This window comes from Girardinichthys multiradiatus, chromosome 15 (genome assembly GCF_021462225.1).
Source record: "Girardinichthys multiradiatus isolate DD_20200921_A chromosome 15, DD_fGirMul_XY1, whole genome shotgun sequence".
NCBI lineage: Eukaryota > Metazoa > Chordata > Actinopteri > Cyprinodontiformes > Goodeidae > Girardinichthys > Girardinichthys multiradiatus.
This window is the reverse complement of record NC_061808.1, coordinates 26958818-26982589: the sequence shown is the minus strand read 5'-3', so window position 1 is coordinate 26982589 and position 23772 is coordinate 26958818. Positions and strand designations below refer to the sequence as shown.

Below are 23772 nucleotides of genomic sequence, written 5' to 3'. Positions count from 1 at the left end.
ATTTAAACCTTCAAAGTATTTTATTAGGATTTTATGTGATGCTATTTGTTTAACAAATTTGAAGTGTTTTTCCCATTTGTAATGACTTCCGCTTTACTCTGATAACCCAAAATACAATGCATTTTAAATAGTTGTGGCCAAGTCATATAATTGGGGAAAAAAAGCCCACCTGTGTGTAACTTAATCTCAACACGAATCCAGGTGTCCTGTGAAGACGTCAGAAGAATGTTCAAGAACATTAGTGAATTAACACTATCATGAAAACTAAGGATCACAACAGAGAGGTCAGAGAAAAAGATTAGCTTAATAATTAAGCAATGCATCATCTGACAATGAAAACAGTATGGTTATGGCATAATACCAAACATATCAAAACATGGCGGTACATCAAAACTGACACTCTGCAAGAAGCAAATTATTAAAAATGTAACTTTAGAGGAGCTGCTGAGATCCACAGTTCAGGTGGCAGATCCTGTCGACAGGAGTACTATGAGTTGCACACTCCACAAATCTTTGTATTATTGAAGAGTGATTACGATAAAGTCTTGTTAAAATGAAACCATAATTAGTTGCATTCGCTGTTTGCCACCTGCCATGTAGGGTAGACAACAGACATGTGGAAGAAGGTGCCCTAGTCAGGTGAGACTAAAATTGACCTTTTTGGGGGAAAACAAACAGTAGGTCAGGTGGAAAACTAACACCACACAACTCCCTAAACACTCAATTCCAATAGTGAAACATGGTGGTGGCAGTATTATGCTGTGGGGATTTGTTTCTTCAGCTTAGATAGGGAGACTGGTCAGAATTAATGGGAAGATAGGTGCTAAATACAGGGAAATCCTGGAAGAAAACCTTCTCAGGGCTGCAGACAACTTGAGACTGAGGCAGAAGTTCACCTTCCAACAGGATAAGAGCTACAATGGAATGGTTTAGATCAACGCATATTGGCTCAATAGGATGGACTAGTCAAAGTCCAGAACTAAATCCAACTGAGAATCTGTGGCAAGACTTGTATAGTCATGTTCTCAAATGATTCCCCATTCAATCTGACTGAGCTTGAGCTTTCTGGCAAAGAAGAGGCTCTCAAGATGTGCACAGCAGGTAGACCAATAAGGCCATACACTTGCAGCTATAAGTGCAGCAAAGTATTGACTCAGAAGGGTTGAACTGATATGCACACCATGTTTTCCAGACTTTTATTTGTAAAAACTTTAAAAACCATGTATCCTTTTCCTTTCCAAATCACAAGCATGCACTGCTTTGTTTTATTCTATCACATAAAATCCCAAATAAAATGTGTTGAACTTTGTGGTTATGACGCAACAAAACGTAAAAAAAGGTTTAAGGGATTTGAATACTTTTACGAGAACCCACTGTGAACCCACAATTGTTTTATTCACAATAACAGAAAGACAGGCTAGCATGTGTGATGGACTTTTTCTTTTATTTCAAAATATTCTCCAAACAAGATGAAACTCCGCGAAGCCCAGAGGGTCCAAAACCAACAGAGCAGCCTAGAACAGGAGCACCACTCATTATTGCTATGCCACTCTGCTTAGGACAAGGCGTTTAAAAGGCGGTGAGGGTAACAAAATGGAACACTGAGACCCACAAACACTTTTACTCCAACACACACATACAGCTATGTGGAACAGTGGCAGGGATTCTAAAAACTAGGATATATATTTTTAAAAGCAGCAGATGTTCATCAAGGTGTCTGTTAAACTGGTCTTCCACTCCTGCATTTTAACTGTTGATACAAACCCTACAAACCCTCCACCCTACCGTGGGGGGGGATCTGAGCCTCTCTGAGCATCTCATAACAGGCAGAAAGTGTCGATAATGGGGATCTTCTTTAGGGAGAAATACAAATAAAGGCCAAGCTGACTTAAAGATCATAAGAGTCACATTTATGCCCCCACCCTCCTTCAGGCATCACAAATAACATCAGCTGCTGTCTGATAAAACCACTTCAACGTGCCTTTTAGCATCTAGTTGAGATACTGTATTCTAAAGCAATACAGGATTAGAGAGGGAGCACAATCAGAAGGTTAAAGAAGCAGGATGATGAAGGCTGCAGCTGCTGGTTGTCCATCGCTATCACTAATCAAGAAAAAAAATTGCATGGTACAAAAATCATCAGTAAAAAAAGATGCTTTGCTGCCATGGAGTTGCAGGGGACGAGTCGGTGGACCCGTCCGTGTCCTTACGCCTTCTCATCGGTTGCCTCCTCTGCTGCTTCAGAGACCTGCCAGGAAGAAGATGGGAGTTTAGACAGAGACAGAATGACGCTGACGTCCAGTTAGGGTGGATTTCAGCTCAAACTAATGTTTTCCAAACACAGAACCCATCCTAGCCAACTTCCATTGGCTTATTCTGTTTTTTTTTAAGATTCAAGTGCATGTGTGTAGGTGTGGGGAGGTTACAGGTGTCAGTGTAGGCCAAGCCTTACAGTTTACAACCGCAGAAATCCATCCATCCATCCATCCATCCATCCATCCATTCATCCATTTTCTATACCCACTTCTTCCATACAGGGTCGCGGGACCTTCGGTCCAGTTTTAAGTTATTTTGGTGAGATGTCAGGGAAAATGCCAAAATGATTGGAGTTTTCTCTTGCTGCATCTAGCATAATATTTCCCCTCCACCACTTGTTGCTGCTCACTGGTGGTCAGCCTGTGCTTTACTGTTTGGGATGTATTCCACTCACAAAATTTGCAAACTACACAAGAGCAACACATTACTCTTGTAAATGTAACACTGTTTTTATACTAAATTAATGCAAGTTACAAGCAGCATTTCTGGGGAGGAGCAATTGTGTATCTTCTACCTGTGCAGACGGCTCGAGCTACAACCACAAGCAATATCTGCTTGTTACTCCCAGCGTATGGAGCCAAAGCAGCTTGTAAACATGAACTCTGTAAAGAGCAGAACTCCAACATTTTCCTCACAGTAAACCGGTTTACTTAAAAGTGCTTAATCTAACTGGAAATTATTATTTAGCTTTGCTTAGGTCTATGTATTTGAATCACAATAATAACAATCTTATAAATAGCATTATTATAATTGTAAAAATATTTTGATGTTTATTTGTTTTAAATAAAACAAATGCAATCATGTTGAAATTGCAACATTTTTACTTAAAAAATTTGTCTTACCACATTGAAATTGTGGCAAGATAAATGTTAAAAATCTCATATCGGCTGATACCTACATGTACGAGCGGAGGTATGGCAACCAAACTGGTCCAAAATTACCTCTGGGTGCAAAAAAACTAAAGGAAATCTTCTGTGTTTCTTTATCATTTCCACAGCTTCCAATGAAAGTTGTAGCATTGGTAGAAAAAGATCAATGCACCAGATTATTTTTAACCTAAAGGTTAGTATATTGCAATTATACATTACATTTTTACCTTTTCAACACATAGACTACACAAGCTGCCCACTGAGAGCTATGATCCTGACATCTGGTTACCTAACATTTAAATCTAGAAAACTTTTTGTCAGTTTTGAACTTTGCGATCCCTCTGAGCAATAGGTAAGAGTTTAATGTCAAGGCTAGACATAGATCAGACTGGCCTGTATGTCTTTATGCAGCGCTCACTTAAAAATGCATAAATCCTTCAAAGTTAGGCTGCAATTGGTCTGTGGAGTTTATCCATCCTTCCAATGTCTGTACCCACTTATCCTTGAAGGATCGTGGCGGCGCTGGTTCTTATTTTCAGCTGTCATCGGGCAAGAGGCTGGATACACTCTGGACAGGACACTGGTCCCCTAAGGAGTTTAAAAGTCAGGATATTTTATTCCTTCCCTGATCAGGCATAATAGGTGAAATGAATAACACTAATTATTTTTTTTAGATGATTTTTAGAAGATGATGTTGGTTCTGACAGAAAGGAAATGCACTATGTAGGTTTGGTTGGTGTGAGGCCGCATAGCCACAGAGCATTCAGGGTTCCCACGCTGACGCCTCTGCCACACAGATTTAGGAATGATTTTAAGAACCACCGAAAATTTGAAGTGTTGACTTTGCCTACAAATTCCCCACGTCCCAATCCTTTCAAAGATTTATGGGGATGTGCTGGACAATCAAGTCTAATCCATGGAGGCCCCATCTGGTGTCTTACAGTACTTAAAGGACCTGCTGCTAACATCTTTGTGGCAGATACCACAGGACACCTTTAGGGGTCTAGTCATGTGGGGTGTTGCTGATTTGCTGAGAAAATGGCAGTGGTTCAGCATGAAACATGACCTCCAACCAGAACTGCCATCTACAACTGCTACAGGACATACAGCTGAAACTCAGTGTTTACACACAGTGTATAAAAAGGCTGAAACCTTTTTTTTTTTTTTATCACCGTTGGACATTGAACCAGAATAAACCTTTCCTGTTCTCCAGTAAATAGTTTGGATAGACTACATGATTATGATGATGTCAATGCTTTTGGAAGCTCTCTAATCACATTAATTAAGACATCTGCGTTAAAAAGAGGAACGCCTGTGGATGTGTTTTACAGCACACCTAAAACACACTGCTTCCTTGTGTGAGCTCATGGGAAGATTAACCTAAATCCCCCAAGAAGGTGGACCTCCATGAGTTTGGACCATCCTTTGGTACATTCAAAAGCAACATAAAAAGCCAGGTTACAATTTGCAAATGCATGAACAAAAGCCTTGATTTTAAAGACGTTGTAAAGATGTTCCATGGTCTGGTGAAACTGAAATTGAAGTGTTTGCACATAATGATCATTGTTTCATTTGGAGGAAATAGGGTGAAAGCTTGCAAGCCAAGGAACAACATGCCAATTATAAAGCACGGGTGTGACAGCATCATGCTGTGTGGGAGTTTTTCTGGAGGAGAGCTTCACAAAATAGCTAGCATCATGAGGAACAAACTTTATGAGGAAATATTGAAGCAAACTCTCAAGACATCAACCAACAAATGTCTGAATTTCAAAAACACACTTGCCATAAATAAACACTCGTGGACTCATATTATAGTAAGAATCAGCCAGTTAGCAGTATCGAGATATACCAAGGTGCCAGAGAAAGCTGTTGCTGCACTCTGCTGGTCAGCTGGATGGCTACCTACATGTTGCCACTGTTCCTTGTGAGAAATGCATTTACACAAATGTTAGATCAAACGTATTTAATTCTCTAACCTCTAGTTTATCAACCCAATGCTGAACATGTAGTTAATTTTGATTGGTTGAACACCCTGTAAGAGATTTAAAACCTCTCATTGTTATTTGATTTATTAGTTCTCTTGTTTTTACCAACACTAAAATATCTTGAAAAGGGATCAAATGTGTCTGCTTCCTCTGTGTGACTACTGGAGGAACCAGCTGTCTAGGAACAGTGACCCAATCACATTTCACTTCCCAGCTTTGTGCAGCAGCAGTAAAACTATGTCCTTAGATCACTTCACTGCAGAACAAACAACACGTCCTCTTTATTCAACCCACCCCCATTGCCTTCTCCACTCAGTCACATTTTCAAACATACTAACAAACACAGCACTCCACAGCACACTGTATAAATGTCAGCTCTATTAAAATGATCAAGTTGTTAGTTTCCAAATGTAGCATCAACACACAGAGAGCTGAATTAGAAGCACTGAACCGTACCCTTAACTCTGACTGTCTTACTCTGCCCTCTCACTGACATCAGGGAGGGAGCCATGCTTCTGATGGAGGACACACTCACAGATGGACGAGACACGTAGATCTGTTTGGGTGTGTGTGTCGGTGTATGTGGGTGTGTATGTATCGGTGTGAGAAGGAGATACATGATATGATTGTGGTGTGGGACAATGAGGAATTCAGGTGTAAGTAATGCAATAACAGGATCGTGTTTGCACATACATTGACATAAAAATAGGAATAAGATTTATTATTTTATTTTCTATTGCTTAGGGAATATAGATGCTTCTACTTTATTTTCCCATTTTGTTTCCTTCATACCTCATTGGCCTTGGTCTCTCCGTTCTGGGCCGGGCCATCTTCCTTCTTCCCCTTGGCGCCGCCCTTCTTGGCCTTTGCTCCTTTATCATCTGCCACCTTCTGCCAAGAACAAATGAGAAGAATGCACACTGCAGAAGCATTCAACAATGGTGGGCATCAATGTACGTGCAAAACTTTTAGCATTAGACCTCCAAGCTAAAGGAACCAGTGGCGGCCTATTTCCATTTTCAGGGAAGAGGCAAGATTTTATTTTAAAGGCCCAGGTATTTCAAATAGTTTTAATGCCATGCACTCTAAAAAGGCTCTAAATTGATCTGAAAGAGAAACAGGCCCATAGCATCACAGGTCCTTTACAATACTTAGAAATGAGCATAAGCGACTTTTCCACTCTTTGTTTCACATCAAATCCACAGTATTTGTTGCTAGACAAATACCTACACGTATTACTGGTAGCAATTTCCAGACTTCCAAGATCAGAACACATCCACCATACGTAAATAGCATCCTTTGTTGTCTTTCCCATTTTGAAGAGACTCTAAAATAAATGGGCTTCAGTGAACATCATCATTATTATATCCCAGGGAATCAGAAATCCATGGATTATTATTTAAATGTTCCTAGACTCTCTGATTAACTACGGAAATGTTTCAGTTGGTTTTACTAGAATTTAATTATTGAAATTGTAACACCTGTGACTTTTGCTAAATGACTTTTTCCCAACTCACTCAATATACCTAAAATAAAAAGTTGGAATTTTCAAAACTCGTACTCGTCGTCTTCCGCTTATCCGGGAACGGGTCGCGGGGGCAGCAGACTCAGCAGAGATGCCCAGACGTCCCTCTCTCCAGACACCTCCTCCAGTTCCTCCAGGGGGAGCCCAAGGCGTTCCCGGGCCAGCAGAGAGACATAGTCCCTCCAGCGTGACCTGGGCCGTCCCCTGGGTCTCCTCCCGGTGGGACGTGCCTGGAGCACCTCCCGAGGAAGGCGTCCAGGAGGCATCCGGTATAGATGCCCGAGCCACCTCAACTGGCTCCTCTCAATGTGGAGGAGCAGCGGCTCTACTCCGAGCCCCTCCCGGATGGCCGAGCTCCTCATCCTATCTCTATGGGAGTGCCCGGCCACCCTACGGAGGAAGCTCATTTCAGCCGCTTGTATCCGGGATCTTGTTCTTTCGGTCATGACCCAAAGCTCATGGCCATAGGTAAGGGTAGGAATGTAGACCGACCGGTAAATTGAGAGCTTTGCTTTTCGGCTCAGCTCTCTCTTCACCACAATGGACCGGCACAGCGCCCCCATTACTGTGGCAGCTGCACCGATCCGTCTGTCGATCTCCCGCTCCATTCTTCCCTCGCTCGTGAACAAGACCCCGAGATACTTAAACTCCTCCACTTGAGGCAGGAACTGCCCTCCAACCTGAAGAGGACAAGCCACCCTTTTCCGGTCGAGTACCATGGTCTCGGACTTGGAGGAGCTGATCCTCAACCCAGCCGCTTCACACTCGGCTGCGAACCGCCACAGCGCATGCTGTAGGTCTTGGCTAGAGGGGGCCAGCAGGACCACGTCATCTGCAAAAAGAAGAGACGAAATCCACTGGTCCCCAAACCAGACCCCCTCCGGCCCTTGGCTGCGTCTAGAAATCCTGTCCATAAAAGTTATGAACAGGACCGGTGACAAAGGGCAGCCCTGCCGGAGTCCAACATGCACTGGGAACAGGTCCGACTTAGTGCCGGCAATGCGGACCAAACTCCTGCTCCGCTCGTACAGTGACCGGATGGCCCCTAATAAAGGGCCCCCGATTCCATACTCCTGGAGCAACCCCCACAGAGCATCACGAGGGACAGAGTCGAATGCCTTCTCCAGGTCCACAAAACACATGTGAACCAGTTGGGCAAACTCCCATGAACCCTCGAGCACCCTGTAGAGGGTATAGAGATGGTCCAGTGTTCCACGGCCGGGACGAAAACCACACTGCTCCTCCTGAAGCCGAGGTTCGACTATCGGTCGGACTCTCCTCTCCAATACCCTGGCGTAGGCCTTACCAGGGAGGCTGAGGAGTGTGATCCCCCTGTAGTTGGAACACACCCTCCGGTCCCCCTTCTTATAAAGGGGGACCACCACCCCAGTCTGCCAGTCCAGAGGCACTGTCCCCGACCGCCACGCAATGTTGAAGAGGCGTGTCAACCATGACAGCCCTACAACATCCAGAGACTTGAGGTACTCAGGGCGGATCTCATCCACCCCCGAAGCCTTGCCACCGTGGAGCTTTTTAACCACCTTGGTGACTTCAGCCTGGGTGATGAAAGAGTCCAACCCCGAGTCCCCAGCCTCTGTTTCCACCACGGAATGCGTGATGGCAGGATTGAGGAGATCCTCGAAGTACTCCTTCCACCGCCTGATAATGTCCTCAGTCGAGATCAGCAGTCTCCTGCCCCCACTATAAACAGTGTTGGCGAAGCACTGCTTCCCCCTCCTGAGGCGCCGGACGGTTTGCCAGAATCGCTTCGAGGCCAACCGGTAGTCCTTCTCCATGGCCTCACTGAACTCTTCCCAGGCCCGAGTTTTTGCCTCTGCCAAAGCCCGGGCCGCAGCACGCTTGGCCTCACGGTACCCGTCAGCCGCCTCAGGAGTCCCACAAGCCAACCACAGCCGATAGGACTCCTTCTTCAGCTTAACAGCATTTCTTACTGCCGGTGTCCACCACCGGGTTCTGGGATTGCCGCCACAACAGGCACCGCAGACCTTACGGCCGCAGCTACGGGCAGCAGCATCGACAATAGATGCGGAGAACATGGTCCACTCAGACTCTATGTCTCCAACATCCCCCGGGATCTGGTCGAAGCTCTCCCGGAGGTGGGAGTTGAATACATCTCTGGCCGAGGGCTCCGCCAGGCGTTCCCAGCAGACCCTCACTATGCACTTGGGCCTGCCAAGTCTGTCTGGCTTTCTCCTCCTCCAGCGGATCCAACTCACCACCAGGTGATGATCAGTGGACAGCTCAGCCCCTCTCTTCACCCGAGTGTCCAAAACATGCGGCCGAAGGTCTGATGATACGACAACAAAGTCGATCATCGACCTCCTGCCTAGGGTGTCCTGGTGCCAAGTGCACTGATGGACACCCTTATTTTTGAACATGGTGTTCGTTATGGACAATCCGTGACTAGCACAGAAGTCCAATAACAAAACACCACTCGGATTCAGATCGGGGAGGCCATTCCTCCCGATCACGCCTCTCCAGGTGTCACTGTCGTTCCCCACGTGGGCGTTGAAGTCCCCCAGCAGAATAATGGAGTCCCCGGGAGGGGCACTATCCAGCACCCCCGACAAGGTACTCTGCACTACCACTCGGCCCGTAGGCTGAAATGATAGTCAGAGACCTCTCCCCAACCCGAAGGCGCAGGGATACGACCCTCTCATCCACTGGGGTAAACCCCAACACGAGACGGCTGAGGCTGAGCTGGGGGGCAACAAGCAAACCCACACCAGCCCGCCGCCTCTCCCCGTGGGCCACTCCAGAGTAGAAGAGAGTCCAACCCCTCTCAAGGAGATGGGTTCCAGAGCCCACGCTGTGCGTGGAGGCGAGCCCGACTATTTCTAGTCGATATCTCTCGACCTCCCGCACAAGCTCAGGCTCCTTCCCCCCCAGCGAGGCGACATTCCACGTCCCTAGAGCCAGCCTAAGCATCCGGGGATCGGGCCGCGTAGGTCTCCACCTTCGTCTGCCACCCAATCCTCTTTGCACCAGTCCCTCACAGTTCCCCCTGCAGGTGGTTGGCCCACTGGGGGATGGCCTCGCGTCTCTTGTTCGGGCTTGGCCCGGCGGGTCCCGCGAGGAGCAACCCGGCCACCAGGCGCTCTCCGACGAGTCCCGACCCCAGGCCTGGCTCCAGGGTGGGACCCCGGCTCCGCCGTACCGGGCGACGTCACGTGCCTCGATATTTTGTTCTTCATGAGGGATTCTTGAACCACTCTTTGTCTGACCCATCACCTAGAGCGTGTTTGCCATGGGAGACCCTACCAGGGGCATTTAGGCCCCAGACAACATAGCCTCTAGGATCATTTGAGCACTCAAACCCCTCCACCACGTTAAGGTGATGGTTCAAGGAGGGGAATTTTCAAAACATTTGATGCTATTGCAATAAAAGAAAAATGTATTTTACGCTGGTGAATGTGCTGTATTCATGTACAGATTAGTTTGTGTTTTTTAACCAACCAGCAGTTTCATTCATGGAGCCAAGTACTTCAAGCTTTTTAAGAATTAAGTGTCATAATTAGCAGATGTTTGGGTTTTGTCTCGTATTGTTTATGCTTGCCAGACGGTGGGTTATAGTTCATTCCCTAGATTTCAATTCTTACTTATTCTTGTATTTCTGTTCATGGTGCATTTTGTTCTGTTATATCTGGAAGATTTCTCTTTGGCTAGATCATTTCCTTGTATCTCTTTTCAGCTCCATTAATGTTTTAGTTACCCCTGCCTGTCGCAGTCGTCTTGTAATCAGATTCATTCAATCCACCTGCACCATGCCAATCAGTCTCCTATTGCCCCTGTGACATGCACCATATATACCTTTCTGTTCTGTTTGCTCCCCGCTGGTTAATACTGTTTGTTCATATCAAGCATATCCATGTCCATGCCTGCTTTCTGCCTCATGCCAAGCTGCACGGTTTTGCCTCTGTAATTGCTTTATTGAACCTTTTTTACTCATCGGCTGCTTCTGCCTGCCTGTCTGCATTCTGGGGTCCACTTTAAGAGCGTTCCCTGACGTTAAGTGAATGTTAAAAACCATTTCATAATTACTTTATTAGTATGTTTGAGCGTGTATGTGTGTTTCTCACCTTGACAACGGTCTTCTTAGGCTTCGTCTCAGGCTTAGGAGGAGCAGGTTTCTAAAAAACAAAAATAAACATACCCATGAGAATCGACAATTCTCACATTTTATAAGAAAAAGAGCAATTCTGCAGCCCATTCTCCTCAGTGTGGACTAGTGCACCCTGAAGCCATGAGCTTCAGTAACACGGCAGTCACAAAACTCAAATCATTTGAATATCCTTCTTGCACAGAAGATGAGCCTTGTAGCTCTTTAACAGTGTTTCGCTGTTTCTTAAAGAGTCAAAATGAAGATAAGACCAAGTCGGGAATCAGCCAAAAACAATAAATGGCACCAGGTTCATATTGTGTTTTCTATAATGGCATCAAACTTAGTGTGTAAAATATCCACTCTGCCACAAAGTCAAATGAAACCATCAATATTTCTCTCTGTAAAAGTTACATGTGTACGATACTCAAACATGTAAGATCACAAATGTCTGAATCAATGGATCAACTATTGTCCAAATTTAACCCTGTTAGGTCCCGATAACAAAGCGGTGCTTATTTGATGTGTGATAAACACCTGAAGAATGTAGAAACATGTCAATAAACTTAAATCCTAGTCAATTATTATTAATGTTAATGCCAAAAACACTAATTGTTACTAGTCTGCATTCCTAATGTGACTACTTAAAGCAAACATAGGGAGTGTACCATGATGCACAGTGCAAAGAAAAGGCCTAGACTGTTCAGGCATATAAAAAGCACATTACAACATTGCCTGACTCCACCAACTGTTATCTGGCTAATTCACCAACATTTCTTTCTACCAAAAAAATCAATCAATCACTCAACAAAACCTATGAAGCAATGCCATCCTTTTGGCAACCTACGCACCTTCAGAAATTTAGGACATAGGGACTAGGGATGTTCCAATCTGACAGAGGTCCCAATAAAGGCATTTTTAAATGATATCAAAATCAAGTCTCAATTCCTAGTGTTGATGTACTGTCTATAACCTGATTGATTATAAAACATCATTAACTTTTCTTTAACAATATTAAAGTTTTTATTGTACAAAAATGACTGTCTCTGCTTCTTTGTGGAAAATGTGTGCTGTTATTTTTTTCTTTACACATTTAGAAATAATGAACTGATTTTTAGGGTCTTTCCAGACATTTATTTATTTATTATATCAATTCCAATACGCTTGAGTTATGTTTTTACTTGACTGTTACATTTTTATTCATTGATGACATGATAAGCAACTTTTTAAAAGAAAAAAGTTTTCTTTGTAAAATATAGAATCCAGAAAAACAAAAGTTAAAAACAGAATTTGGAAAACACAACTAATTTAAAAGGCCCCTATAGAAAGCTTCTTTTCATTGTTGTGTTGCTGTTTTATTCTCATCCTTTCGCTTCATTTTAATAAACTAACTTTTATGTAAAAAGGAGAGCGCACTTTACCTGAGTGGTGTTTACTTTTTAAAAGAAAATACAGTTTTGGCTTTACAGTCTGAGCCTGAGTGAACCTTATATGTCAGTTATACCAGACACAAGATGATCATCTGTTCGTAGGTAAACTGTGATCCTTCTATTGATTTTGCTTGAACTGTAAAAAAAACTTTATGGTATATTATTGCCATATTATCCACTCTTACACGGAAAAGCAGATTTAGGAAGAATGCTTTTCTTTTTCTTTTGATTTTATTTTTCAACTTTGACAAGCAACTACATATCTTTAGTTTTTTTTGTTTTTTTTTCGAATAACCAAGAGCAATGATGGGGAACTGGTGCAGCTAAAAAAAGCAAAGATGCAAAAGCCATTTTAAACAAGTCTGCCAAGAGTCGAGGCTTTGAGGTGATGATCCTCTGCGTAAACCCTTGCCGAGTAACAGAAAATGTAGCTATCGCAACATGTTGTTATTCCTTTAAAAGGACAAATGCAAACATGCAAAAACATGCAAAGACTCTACAGATGGATAAAACATGCAAAGTACAAAACACATAGAGAGGTGTCACCTGTAAGGCACGGCTGAATGACCAGAGACATTGATAAAGGTTAGAATATAATTGTTTGTCAGATAATTTTGCTATGGTTATCATTTGTAATCAATGAATTTAACGAACACTTTAATTATATTTTTAATTAAAACAGATTTTAGTGATATTGCATAATTTTAAACAGTTTCTTTATTTCATGGAGCCATGCAGCAGACCCTGACTATAACAGACAGAAACAACAGAGAAAACACATGCATACCAAGCCAGACTCAGTCCTCAGGGAAACTGTAATGAGGGGAGTCTGGAAGAGGGTGGAGAGGACAGCTACAGAGGTGAAGACAGGCAGGGGAGAAGGAAACTTACCGCCGACAATCTCTCTGACCTTCTGGTGGGCTTGATGGAGCAAGAGATGAGAATTGAGAAAGATGGTTACAGAGAGAGAGAAAGAGAGAGAGAGACAGATATCAAATAAACCTCTGTGGGCTGTTCATCAGCACATCTACACTCAAGTGACTGCTTCAAACATTCCATTTATTAATATAGCCTGTTTTCTCGTACCTATACATACAACCACCAGTACAGTCCAAACAAATCCACACCATGTTATAAGCAGCACTCCCACACCGACGCACAGCACAAATAACCCTCATATAAAATAATTACCTCTTGCTTTGTAACTTTAGAGGCTTCCTTACCCTCAACACCCTCTGGGGACTGCAAGAAAATAACAGAAGAAAGTTAAAAACAAAGATTTACACAGTTTATTACAAATATATCGTGATTGCAATATCAGTATGTACAATATTCATATCGCTGTTGGGAGAGTAATCATTTTTGGCTAATATATTCCAAGTGTTATGGACTTGCATTTTACATCCTAATGTAATATTAAGCCAGTTGGACAGAGTCTCACAGCAGCAGATGGTAAAACCGGACACAAATGACATTGTCCTAAATGCTAAAGGTCACAAACAGATGAAAGTAATAGATGAGAATATATATCACAACTTACATCAATTGTCCTAAATAATTGAGATAACTCAGTTAATAAGTCATACACAAATACATTTTGTCTCTCTGTAAGCCAACAATAAAAGAAATAACAAAATGCTGAAAGTCCCTTGAAAATAGCTAGCAAATGTAGAACTTAGGAAAACTTGTGCATTTCTGCACAATGTCAATACTGTTTTTAATTTTTGTGTTCCCACTGTGATGCTCTGGTAGTTTTATACATGGTTTTTATACCATGAGAATCTCATATCAACTCATGCTTAGTCACAGTGATCAAAAATATCTATTTGGGCTCAGAAAAATGCATAAATTACAATAACAAACATTAGAAATTTTTATTTTCTAACTAGAGATCAACTTATACAGGTTTTTCTATGGCAGTTGCTGATATATGGAAAGCCAGGACAGCCAGGGCCCAATATTTTCTTTTACCAGAAACTTATTTTTCAATATGGATCAAAATTCTGCCATTCTCTTAAGCCATAAACATCAGTGTATGAGATAAAATGAGCTGCTGTAGCAGCTGCTTTTTTACATCTATAGATATGGTAATGGAGATATTTTAGGTAATTTCACATCTTTGTTTCTCCAGCTTTTATCCTAAACTGCATGTTGTCGGTTTTGCACTTGGTCTTTCTCAGATATGACTTTGAAAAATGTCTCCTAAATAGATAATATTGTAAAAATCACATACCTCTCTGGATATCATCTAATTAAGCTCTAAAGTGGCCAATAGCTGATAATTAAAGGTGACAAATACTAGCCTAGTTGATTAGGCAGCCTATATACATTGTCCAATATCCAAATTTCTTCATTTCAGAGTAAGATTTGAGGCCTAAAAATAAATATTAACTGTCAATTTTTTTAATTGTTTTTGGTTGAACTTGGTTAAACTACATTACGTAATTATCAGAATTTGGCCAAATATTTGCTAACAAATACAGTTATTGCCACTCATAGAGATGACAGAACATGTAATCTCTATGACTGTATTCTAGCTGCAGGAAAAGTAGTTAAAGAGTCCCGAAATTGCTTGACTTTAATAATCAGATTTTTATTATAGTTTCTTAAATTCAACAGATAAGTAAGTTAAATAAGTTAAGTTAAATAAGGTAAATAAACTGGCCTTTCTAAATCTGCATGATTTTCTGTGGGCTTTCAGTCCGTAACTCAAAAACAGGCATGCTGATAGCTAAAACGCTGAAGTCATGATTTAACTATGGGCCTACAACCCATGTGGCTCTTTATCTACCCCACAGTGGCTCTAAATGTGTTTGACTGAATGAAATAGAAATAAACACTGTTTTTAAATGTGAATACATATCAGGAAAGGCTAGTCTTTTCCATCCCTCTCACTGTTTTCTGCAATACCTGAATAAAAATTGTACAACTGAATGGCATTAATAATTCCAAATTTACTTTCTTTACTTTTACATCATTCAGGCTGAAAACTACTGTACTTTATTTATTTATGAGGGTTACGTAATTGAATCTGCTTTCTATACATGTGTAAAAGGGTTTAAAATGCTTTTTTTCTACTTGAGAAAGAATGTGCATTTTTTTCTATGATAATCAAAAAAGTTCTTTAAAGTATATATTTTAAAAACGAATAAGTAAAGAAGTATTGTCTTTCCTAAGGGATCAAGAAGCCTTGCAGCTTCAGATACATCTTGTTTAGCATTAATGTGGACAAAAGGTCTCTTTGGATTTGATTTCTAAAGATTGGTACAGAGGAACTAAAATCTGACATCATGGAGATGTTGTCCAGTAGTTTTATAAAATCTGGGTCAAAAGCTTAAAACTTTCTTTGTATTCAAATTTTCATATTTTAATCAAACTGAAGAGGAAGAGTCTGGAAAACATTTTTCCAGACTCTTCTGGAAATGTTTCCAGGAAACATTTTTCCTATTTTAATATTTCTCTAGACCTTGAAATTACAAAAATCAGATCAATATCTTTCATTACTCCATAGAAAGCCTGTATCTGGGAATTTAGGAATTCCCAGATGAATTCCTAAATTACATGTAACCTATTAGCAGTGGAAACAGTTGTAGGAGCTAGGCATTTGCCAACATATTTAAGAGTATTTATAGTCTTTTGCTTATTGTTCAATTACGGTAAACTAAATTATAGGCCCACTTTGCCAACCCCTAAGGGAAATAATACTTTATAATAATACTTTATACATTACTCTAAAAGATTAGAAAACTAATTAGGATTTATCAATGTGCAATTTTGCATATCTAACAGAAACCAGTGTTAGGTAAAGATCCACATAAGTGATTCTTTTTATGGGTTTCAAACTGCTCAGAGATGCACTACAGGTTCATATTGTGTAAATGACATGTACCATGATGATCCTAGAAGCTCTCTGGTGATTTCCAATTTAATAAAAGATGCATCTGACATCCAGACCAAGAACAGAGCTCCATGTGGGAATACTGGGCTGTAAACAGTGCGGCCCAAGGCATAAGCGAAACATTCAGCTTATTAGACTGAATATGTTTCACACTGAGGGGGCCACAGGTAACAGAATATCTCCATTGTAAATATTCATGGCTTCCATGTCAACAATCATTTAAAGCAATCATGACAGCAGTTCATACAGGTATCCATCCATCCATTAATTATCCTCTTTGAATCCATTAATCCATTAATTATCCTCTTTGAATGTTTATTAAAAATAGTATGACATTTCTTCCCCAAAGGTATCTTCTAGAAAATGGTGCTGATCCAAACATTCAAGACAAGATGGGGAAAACCGCTTTGATACATGCATGCCTTGAGCAAACTGACGCTGAAATTTTGTCCCTTCTGCTGAAAAGTGGCGCTCATCCAACTCTGGAAGATCATGCAGGATTATCAGCATTAGTTTATGCAGTCAATTCAGGAAACAGGAAAATCCTTAGCGTGCTCCTGGGTGCTTGTAAAGCAAAGGGGAAGGAGGTTATCATCATCTCTACCAACAAAATGCTTTCTGCCCATCGGATGACGAAACAGTACCACAATGTTCCACTGTCTTCTCATCTGGAGGAATATCTGTCTAATACTTCAGTTTGTAGTTATACGTCTACACATGAGGCCCAGATTGAAACTCTTCCACGGGGTCCCGTAGCTACTCCTTCTCCCCAAACTTACAGCTCTCTTCTTGGTGATCCCTACTGTTTGGATGTAGCCCCTGGTATGGCCATATCTCAACTAGCTTCTCCAACCCAACCGTCTAATCCTGTGCATATTTCTGATTTGGATGAACAACTTAGTCTCTACAGGGTAAACACTGAAGAGAGATCTAAGAATCCCTCCCTGCTGCTCCAACAAAATCAGGCCTCCTCTTTGTTAGAGAAACCAGTGGAATATACACTTGCAGAAGAGGAGCAATCAATCAGATACAAGGTATTTGGCACCCAAAGACCTTCAGCTGTTTCAAGGCACCTCAGCATTGATGTTAGAGATGCAACTAGGCAATTAAAATCTCTAGAGCACATGCCAGGAAATGAGAATGTTCCTACCCTCACCTATGGCCATGAACTTTGGGTCATGACCGAAAGAACGAGATCCCGGATACAAGCGGTTGAAATGAGCTTCCTCCGTAGGGTGGCAGGGCACTCCCTTAGAGATAGGGTGAGGAGCTCGGCCATCCGGGAGGAGCTCGGAGTAGAGCTGCTGCTCCTCCACATCTCGAGGAGCCAGTTGAGGTGGCTCGGGCATCTATACCGGATGTCTCCAGGACGCCTTCCTCGGGAGGTGTTCCAAGCACGTCCCACCGGGAGGAGGCCCAGGGGACGGCCCAGGACACGTTGGAGGGACTATGTCTCTTGGCTGGCCTGGAAATGCCTTGGGCTCCCCCCAGAGGAGCTGGAGGAGGTGTCTGGGGAGATGGACGTCTGGGTGTCTCTGCTGAATCTGCTGCCCCCGCGACCCGGTCCTGGATAAGCGGAAGATGACGAGTACAAGTACATTAATTATCCTTACAGGGTTGTTGGGTGGTGGTGGTGGTGGTGGGGGGGCGGCTGGTTCCTATGTCCAGCAGTCATTTGGCGAAGGACAGGATACACCATGCTCAGGTTGCCAGTCCATCAAAGGGGCACCATAGAGACACACAGAACAAACGACCATGCATGCACACACTTAAAACTAAGGTATAATTAATCTAACAGTCTTGTTTGTGATTTGTGGGAGGAAGCCAGAGTATCCAGAAAGAACCCACACATGCACGGCCAGAACATACAAACTCCATGCAGAAAGATACCAGGCCGGTTTTCAAACCCAGACCCTTCTTGCTGCAAGGCTAACCCCTGTCCATGGAGTAGTTCAACAAGTAATTCAGGGTAAACTGAAAGTTTAAAGTTAATTTATTAGTGATTCTATTCAAAAGGAGGAAGATTACAAGACCAAACATAACACAGAAGTTTCGGCTTACAAAATCATGGTGAAGTCTTCTCAGGTAAAGGTTTTGCAAGTCACTCGCACCCTCCACAGGAGGAGGAGGATGAGCCCCAAAGGGTGATTGCTTGAGAACCTGTCTGTTCAGAGTGATGTATCCAAGCATACTGATGGAAAGTTGAGTGGAAGGAAAATGTGTGGCAGAAAAAGAGGCACAAGTTTAAGGGATTACCACAAAATTGACAAGATTGTGACGTAAAAGCCATTCAAGAGATGGCAGTAGATTTATAAGGCATGGACTGCAGCTGGAGTTAATGCTTCACAGGCCACCACGCACACACGTATCCAAGACATGGGCTACAATGTTCCAGACTCTGGAGGAAGCGTGGAGAGGAACATGATACATGTTGCTTGAGGTCCAGTTTCCACAGCCAGGTAATATTTGAGGAGCCATATCTGCTCGTACCAGTATTGCTATGTTTTATCAAGTACAAAGTCAGCCGGAATAGAAAAGTTTTTCATGCATCCTTCAGCTGATGAGCCTGCTGATTTCACTTTTTAGTGTGACCTGGCACCTGTGGTTGAACAGCCAGCAAACTCTCCAGACCTAATCCCCACAGATAATCTATAGACTGTTGTCTAGAAGAAGATGAGAGACACAAGAACCAACAATGCAGTTGAGCTGAAAGCCGCTATCAAAGCAACCTCGGTTTCCATTACAACTCAGTAGTGCCACAGCGCCCTGATGCAGTAATTTATGTAAAAGTAACCTCCATAAATATTGAGTTTATATACTGTGCAGTTGGGTTTTCAAAATAATACAAAATTAAATTTTGAATCAATACTGTGAAAATGAATTATTCTAAGATACATTTATGTCAAAATCGACATAAACTGACCCATTCTCATTTGCCCAAATTGTCGTTCTTCTAGCAGCAGCGCTGCAATATCAGAGTAACTCCGCCCCTCCCTTCCCTGCAGCCAGTCACCTGATCTAAACAATGAGCTACTGGAAGTTTTAAACTCTGTTAACATGGGAAGTACATCCACAAAAAAAAAAAAAAAAAACACAGGCAACCCTCTTTGCCAACAAGGCAAAAACAAAAGCGCTGCTTATAGGACCTTTTCCTAAGAGGCAGACAGACAAGAAAACAATGAAATTCCAAGCAATGCTACATGTTAGCTATGCTGCATGTCTTTCTCTGCCTTTCTTCTTGTCCAGCTACTAATGAATAAAGGCCACTAGTACTACAAAAACCTTTAGAAAAACAGTAAGGTAGTAAACCTCCCAAACGGCATTAGCTATTTAAACTTTAGCTTCAGCACAATGACAGTGTTCTGTCGGTCTAAACATGCCCGTCATGATGCATTTCCACTTCGTTTCACTGCGGTACAAATTATCACAGGAAACCTGCTACTAAATAGTGAACCAATTAAACAAACCTGTGCACCCCCTCCATTACTCCTCTGTTTAGTTTTAAAGCTATTGGGGTCTAATGTGGTCTTATGGAGGAGCCAGACTGAAGCTGACAATTAAAACAGAAAAAAGTATGCACCTGTAGCAACCTACCCTGCTGCTGTCGTTGATCACTAAAGAAAACATTCTGCAAAAAGATATTGTACAGGACTGTTGCTGAATACATTTGCATGGCCCAGATGCTTGTTTACACTGTAAAAAAATATTGTTTGTATGCGCCCGATCCATGTTTGTTTTTAAACACTATTTATTTTAGTATAAAATATTATTTTATTTGTACCTCAGTAGTAAAATGTATTTGTATCAACATCAAATTAACAGCCAAATGGAAGAACACAGTGGCACACTAAAGATAAGCAATTATAATAAAAAGGAATTGCACAACTGGATCAAAAGTACACTGTTCCATAAAGGACATTAACACTTATACTAAGTGATGTCTGCTGTTTTGCCACACAGGTGACAATTTTAAGGTATATATTTTGTTCTAAACAAGGGCTGAACCATACCCTACTTATTAGTTTTGCCCTAATTGAGTGAAAATGTTGCATATTGTAAATAATCATATTTTTTACTTTAAACTAGAAAGAACCCTTTGCCTTCAAAAGAAACCTTGCCGCAGTGTCGGAAATGATAACGGATATCGAGTATTTTTCTTAGTATCAATAGCAAGTGCAATGCATGGTTTTTAGTAGTACAGCTAAAATTTATTAAAATACTTTTTTATTAGTCTTCCAATTTTCAGACAAAGTGAATTTTGGCTCTTCAATGGCTGTAAGTCATAATGGTCATAAATAAACCTCCATATGATTTTCTCTTTTTCTGTTGCATTACTGAAATAAAGTAACTTTTTGATGCACCTTTACACTGCTGTCCTTCTGGAGTGTTGTGAATTCTTTAAGACTAGCTCCAGTCCCAAGGAAAATCTAATCTGCATTCAGAATAGAGCAGGATGATTTTAGAAAACCATGTGATGATGACATAATCAAAAAACATTACACTGATTAAATGAGTTCTTAGACACTGACATCTGAGTCAGGTATAGAAATCTTTTGCAGTTAGACGCCATCCAACAGGCTATAGACATTATTATTATGCAAAGTGTGAGCTCGTGGCACTTCCAGATTATTAACCAGCAATTATAGCAGCCCAAACAGTCATGTGCGATTTTAATGTTGTGCAAACTGATATATTGTGCAGCTATGAGCCACACAAAATAAAAACCTGACATTTTATTTTAAGCATTTCATTCTCATCATATTAGTAACTATAAAACAAGTTGCAATAAGTGCAGAATGCAAAAGACAGGTAGCTAGTGGTAGCTAGTGGATAATGAGCTCAACTAAAAAATGGACCCCAAAAAAGTGTTTTCCAAGGGTCCTGTCCAACATTGAGTCAGCTCGTTTTATAAATACTTATAAAGATGAGATTATTAACTAGACACACTTAATGTCGTGAAGCGACATTTTGGACTTTTTTGTGGTCTTGTGTTTTCAATCGTTTATTTAGTTTGAGGTTTTGGTAGTCATGTTTGTTTATTTCCTTTTGCTCCCTGTTAGTTTTGTTCTCTCTACCGCCTCCTAGTGTTTTGTCGTTTTCTGTCCTTTTCATTCTTAAGTTTTCCTTATGGTTACTTTCTTATTACTTTGTATTATTATTATTATTATATTTGTTGTTATTCTAGTTCCCTTGTCTTCCTTGTAGTTTCTAGTCTAGTTTCCCATTTAGTATATCTGTGTTTATTTATGTTTTGAGATTCGTTCACTTGCGCTTTTGTTTACTAGTTTATTTTCTATGTCCCGTCTCGTCCTGGTTCCCTTTTTGTGGTTTAGGTTTTGTTTATTTACGTTCAGGGTTCTTTATGGGTTCTTTGTTAATTATTAGGTTTTGGTGTTTCTTCTATTCCCTCTAGTTTCTCAGTTTACTTTAGTTAATGATTATTCTAGGTTCTTATGTTTCTTTTGGTTTATTATTTTCGTCCATAGTTTTGCTAAGATCTGTTTCCCTGAGTTTTGTTATTTATAGTTTTGTTTTTGTAGTCAGGTCCCTTTGGTTAAGTTATTGTCTAGCTTCCCTCATGCTCCCTTTTGTCTTCTAGTTTGGTCACCTTGGCAACCACCCAGATTCCCTCAGTTCTCTATAGCCTGGTCCACACCTGATTTCCATTCTCATCTGATTACCTGCCTCAGTGTTTCATTGGTCCATACCTCACTCCCCTCTGTTTATTAGCTCTCTGGTTCTCGCTGGTTCCTTCCGTTCTCCACCCATGTCTATGTGCTTTTGTATTATGTTCCTGCAGAATCTATGCTGTAAGTTTTTTGGAGTTTCGACTTGAGTTTTTTTACCTGCAGTGATTGTTGCTTCGTTTTTTGGAAAACCTTTTTGATCTTATCTAGAATAAAGAAAATGACTCCTTTAACATGCTGCTAGCTCTTCTCTGCACGTTGGTCACTCTAAACCACAGAACAAGACACTTAAATGTTTCAGATCATAAAACAAATGTTAATACCAGGCAAAGATAACCTAGAAAATAGAAAAATACAGTTCTCAAATGATGATTTAATTTATTAAAGAAAGAAACACTATCCAAACCAACCTGGAGGAATTTAGACCCAATCTTCTTTGTAGTTTTTTTCTGATTCAGTTAAAGGGTTTTTAAGCATGGTCTATTTAAGGTCATGCCAAAGCATATCGATCAAACTTTGACTAGGTCACCCCAAAACCTTTACTTTGGATTTTTGTGTCATCCAGCGGTGAACTTGCTGGTGTTCTTTAGATCATTTTTCTGCTGCTACTGATTATGTTTATCAGATTTGAAATTTCGATTGATGATCTGAAAGATTTAAGTGTGACCAAAAAAACTGAAGAAAACTGTACGAGGGCAAATACGTTCACACCGCACTGCTTCTTGAACAGGACAGGCCTACACCTCTTGGATGCAGGTGTAGGTGGCTGCACAGCACAGAAAAAAAAAAAATCGGGTTTTCATGCTGTTTGGCAAACGCATCATTTGCATGTGGGCGACCCCTCCGCCCCTAGAGGCCCCCTCCACCCCATTCTCTGTCCTCAGAAGAGATTCTGCGCAGACAATAGCAGATTTTATGTGATGCAAAAGCCAAATTCCACATACGCACTAATACCGTCCAGTAGGGCTCGACATGTGATGCTCTTTGGATAGTAAAGAGACAACAGAAATGGCCTGATTCTTTCGCTCTTCCCTGTTTTTCCCACCTCCTAAACATGGGATCGCTCAATCGGGTTGGCACCTACCATTTTTCAACACAGCACTAAAATTAGACCAGGCGGAGCAATATCATTGGTCTATAAAAAATATTGCAAAATGAAAAGTCCCGGTCCGTGTCCCTGGAACACAGATTTACGCGTCCCTGTATCCACCTATCCACCCATCCATCCGTCTGACGATCTCTGATATAAAGACAAAAATATTTATGATTAAATAAATACTACTAAAATAACGTGTTGAAAACGCCGTGCTAGAACAGGCTTCCTGAAACTTTGCCATCATCCCCGCCTCACCTGCCTGCCTCGGCGTCGCCACAGAAATTGCGCACCGCTATTTTCGTCTAAAGCTACAGCTGAGGTGGGGAAAAACTAGAAGTGCGCCGGCCGGACAGCAGGGACAGAACTCACCTTCCTCTTCGGCATTTTGCGCTTCAATAATTCTCCAACCAAGCTTGAGGGGGGAGGGGAAATAAGGTCAAAGCAGCGAGAGGTGAATTTGAACTACCAAGGAATACTGGATCAATATCTGAGCCACCTTGGATAATATGTTGATTATATGCACTCCCACAAAACTCTGTGCCTCCTAATGCTATTGGATAGAGGGGTCAAAATTCTGTGCTGTGACGACTCCTGATTGGCCAGGTTGGTCTCTATGTAAATAGGAGAGTGGCGGACATAGGCCGGGTTTTTGCCAGAAGCTCGGTGTCATTGGCTGCGCGCTCTTTGTGCGCCGATCCCACTTTGACGAAAAGTGGAGACTGACCAATACGAGCGGGTGCCCCTGCTTTCTGTTGGGATCTGGGTAATGTAGGATGAAAAACCAAAACACAAAGGACCAGAATCACTCTCACAATGGCACAACATCGGCCATAGACTCGGTCCTGA

The 23772-nt window shown here is 41.7% G+C and overlaps 1 protein-coding gene across 8 annotated transcripts; it reads right to left on the bottom strand.

Annotated features, from left to right (window-relative positions):
- Positions 1–1425: 1425 nt before the first annotated feature.
- hmgn3 (high mobility group nucleosomal binding domain 3) lies at positions 1426–23492 on the bottom strand. 8 transcript variants are annotated; one of them, XM_047388635.1, is made up of 7 exons: positions 23296–23484; positions 13437–13487; positions 13137–13166; positions 10796–10846; positions 5963–6058; positions 5627–5726; positions 1426–2248 (listed from the first exon to the last, which is right to left on the bottom strand). In XM_047388635.1, exons 1-7 carry the CDS (start codon positions 23308–23310, stop codon positions 2241–2243), a joined length of 351 nt encoding a protein of 116 aa, XP_047244591.1. In that variant the 5' UTR covers positions 23311–23484; the 3' UTR covers positions 1426–2240. The 8 variants fall into 8 exon arrangements, with proteins under 8 accessions (XP_047244591.1, XP_047244590.1, XP_047244592.1 ...); XM_047388634.1 differs by having other exon boundaries at positions 5963–6061; positions 23296–23476; XM_047388636.1 differs by lacking the exon at positions 23296–23484 and adding an exon at positions 22915–23186 and having other exon boundaries at positions 5963–6061.
- Positions 23493–23772: the final 280 nt, after the last annotated feature.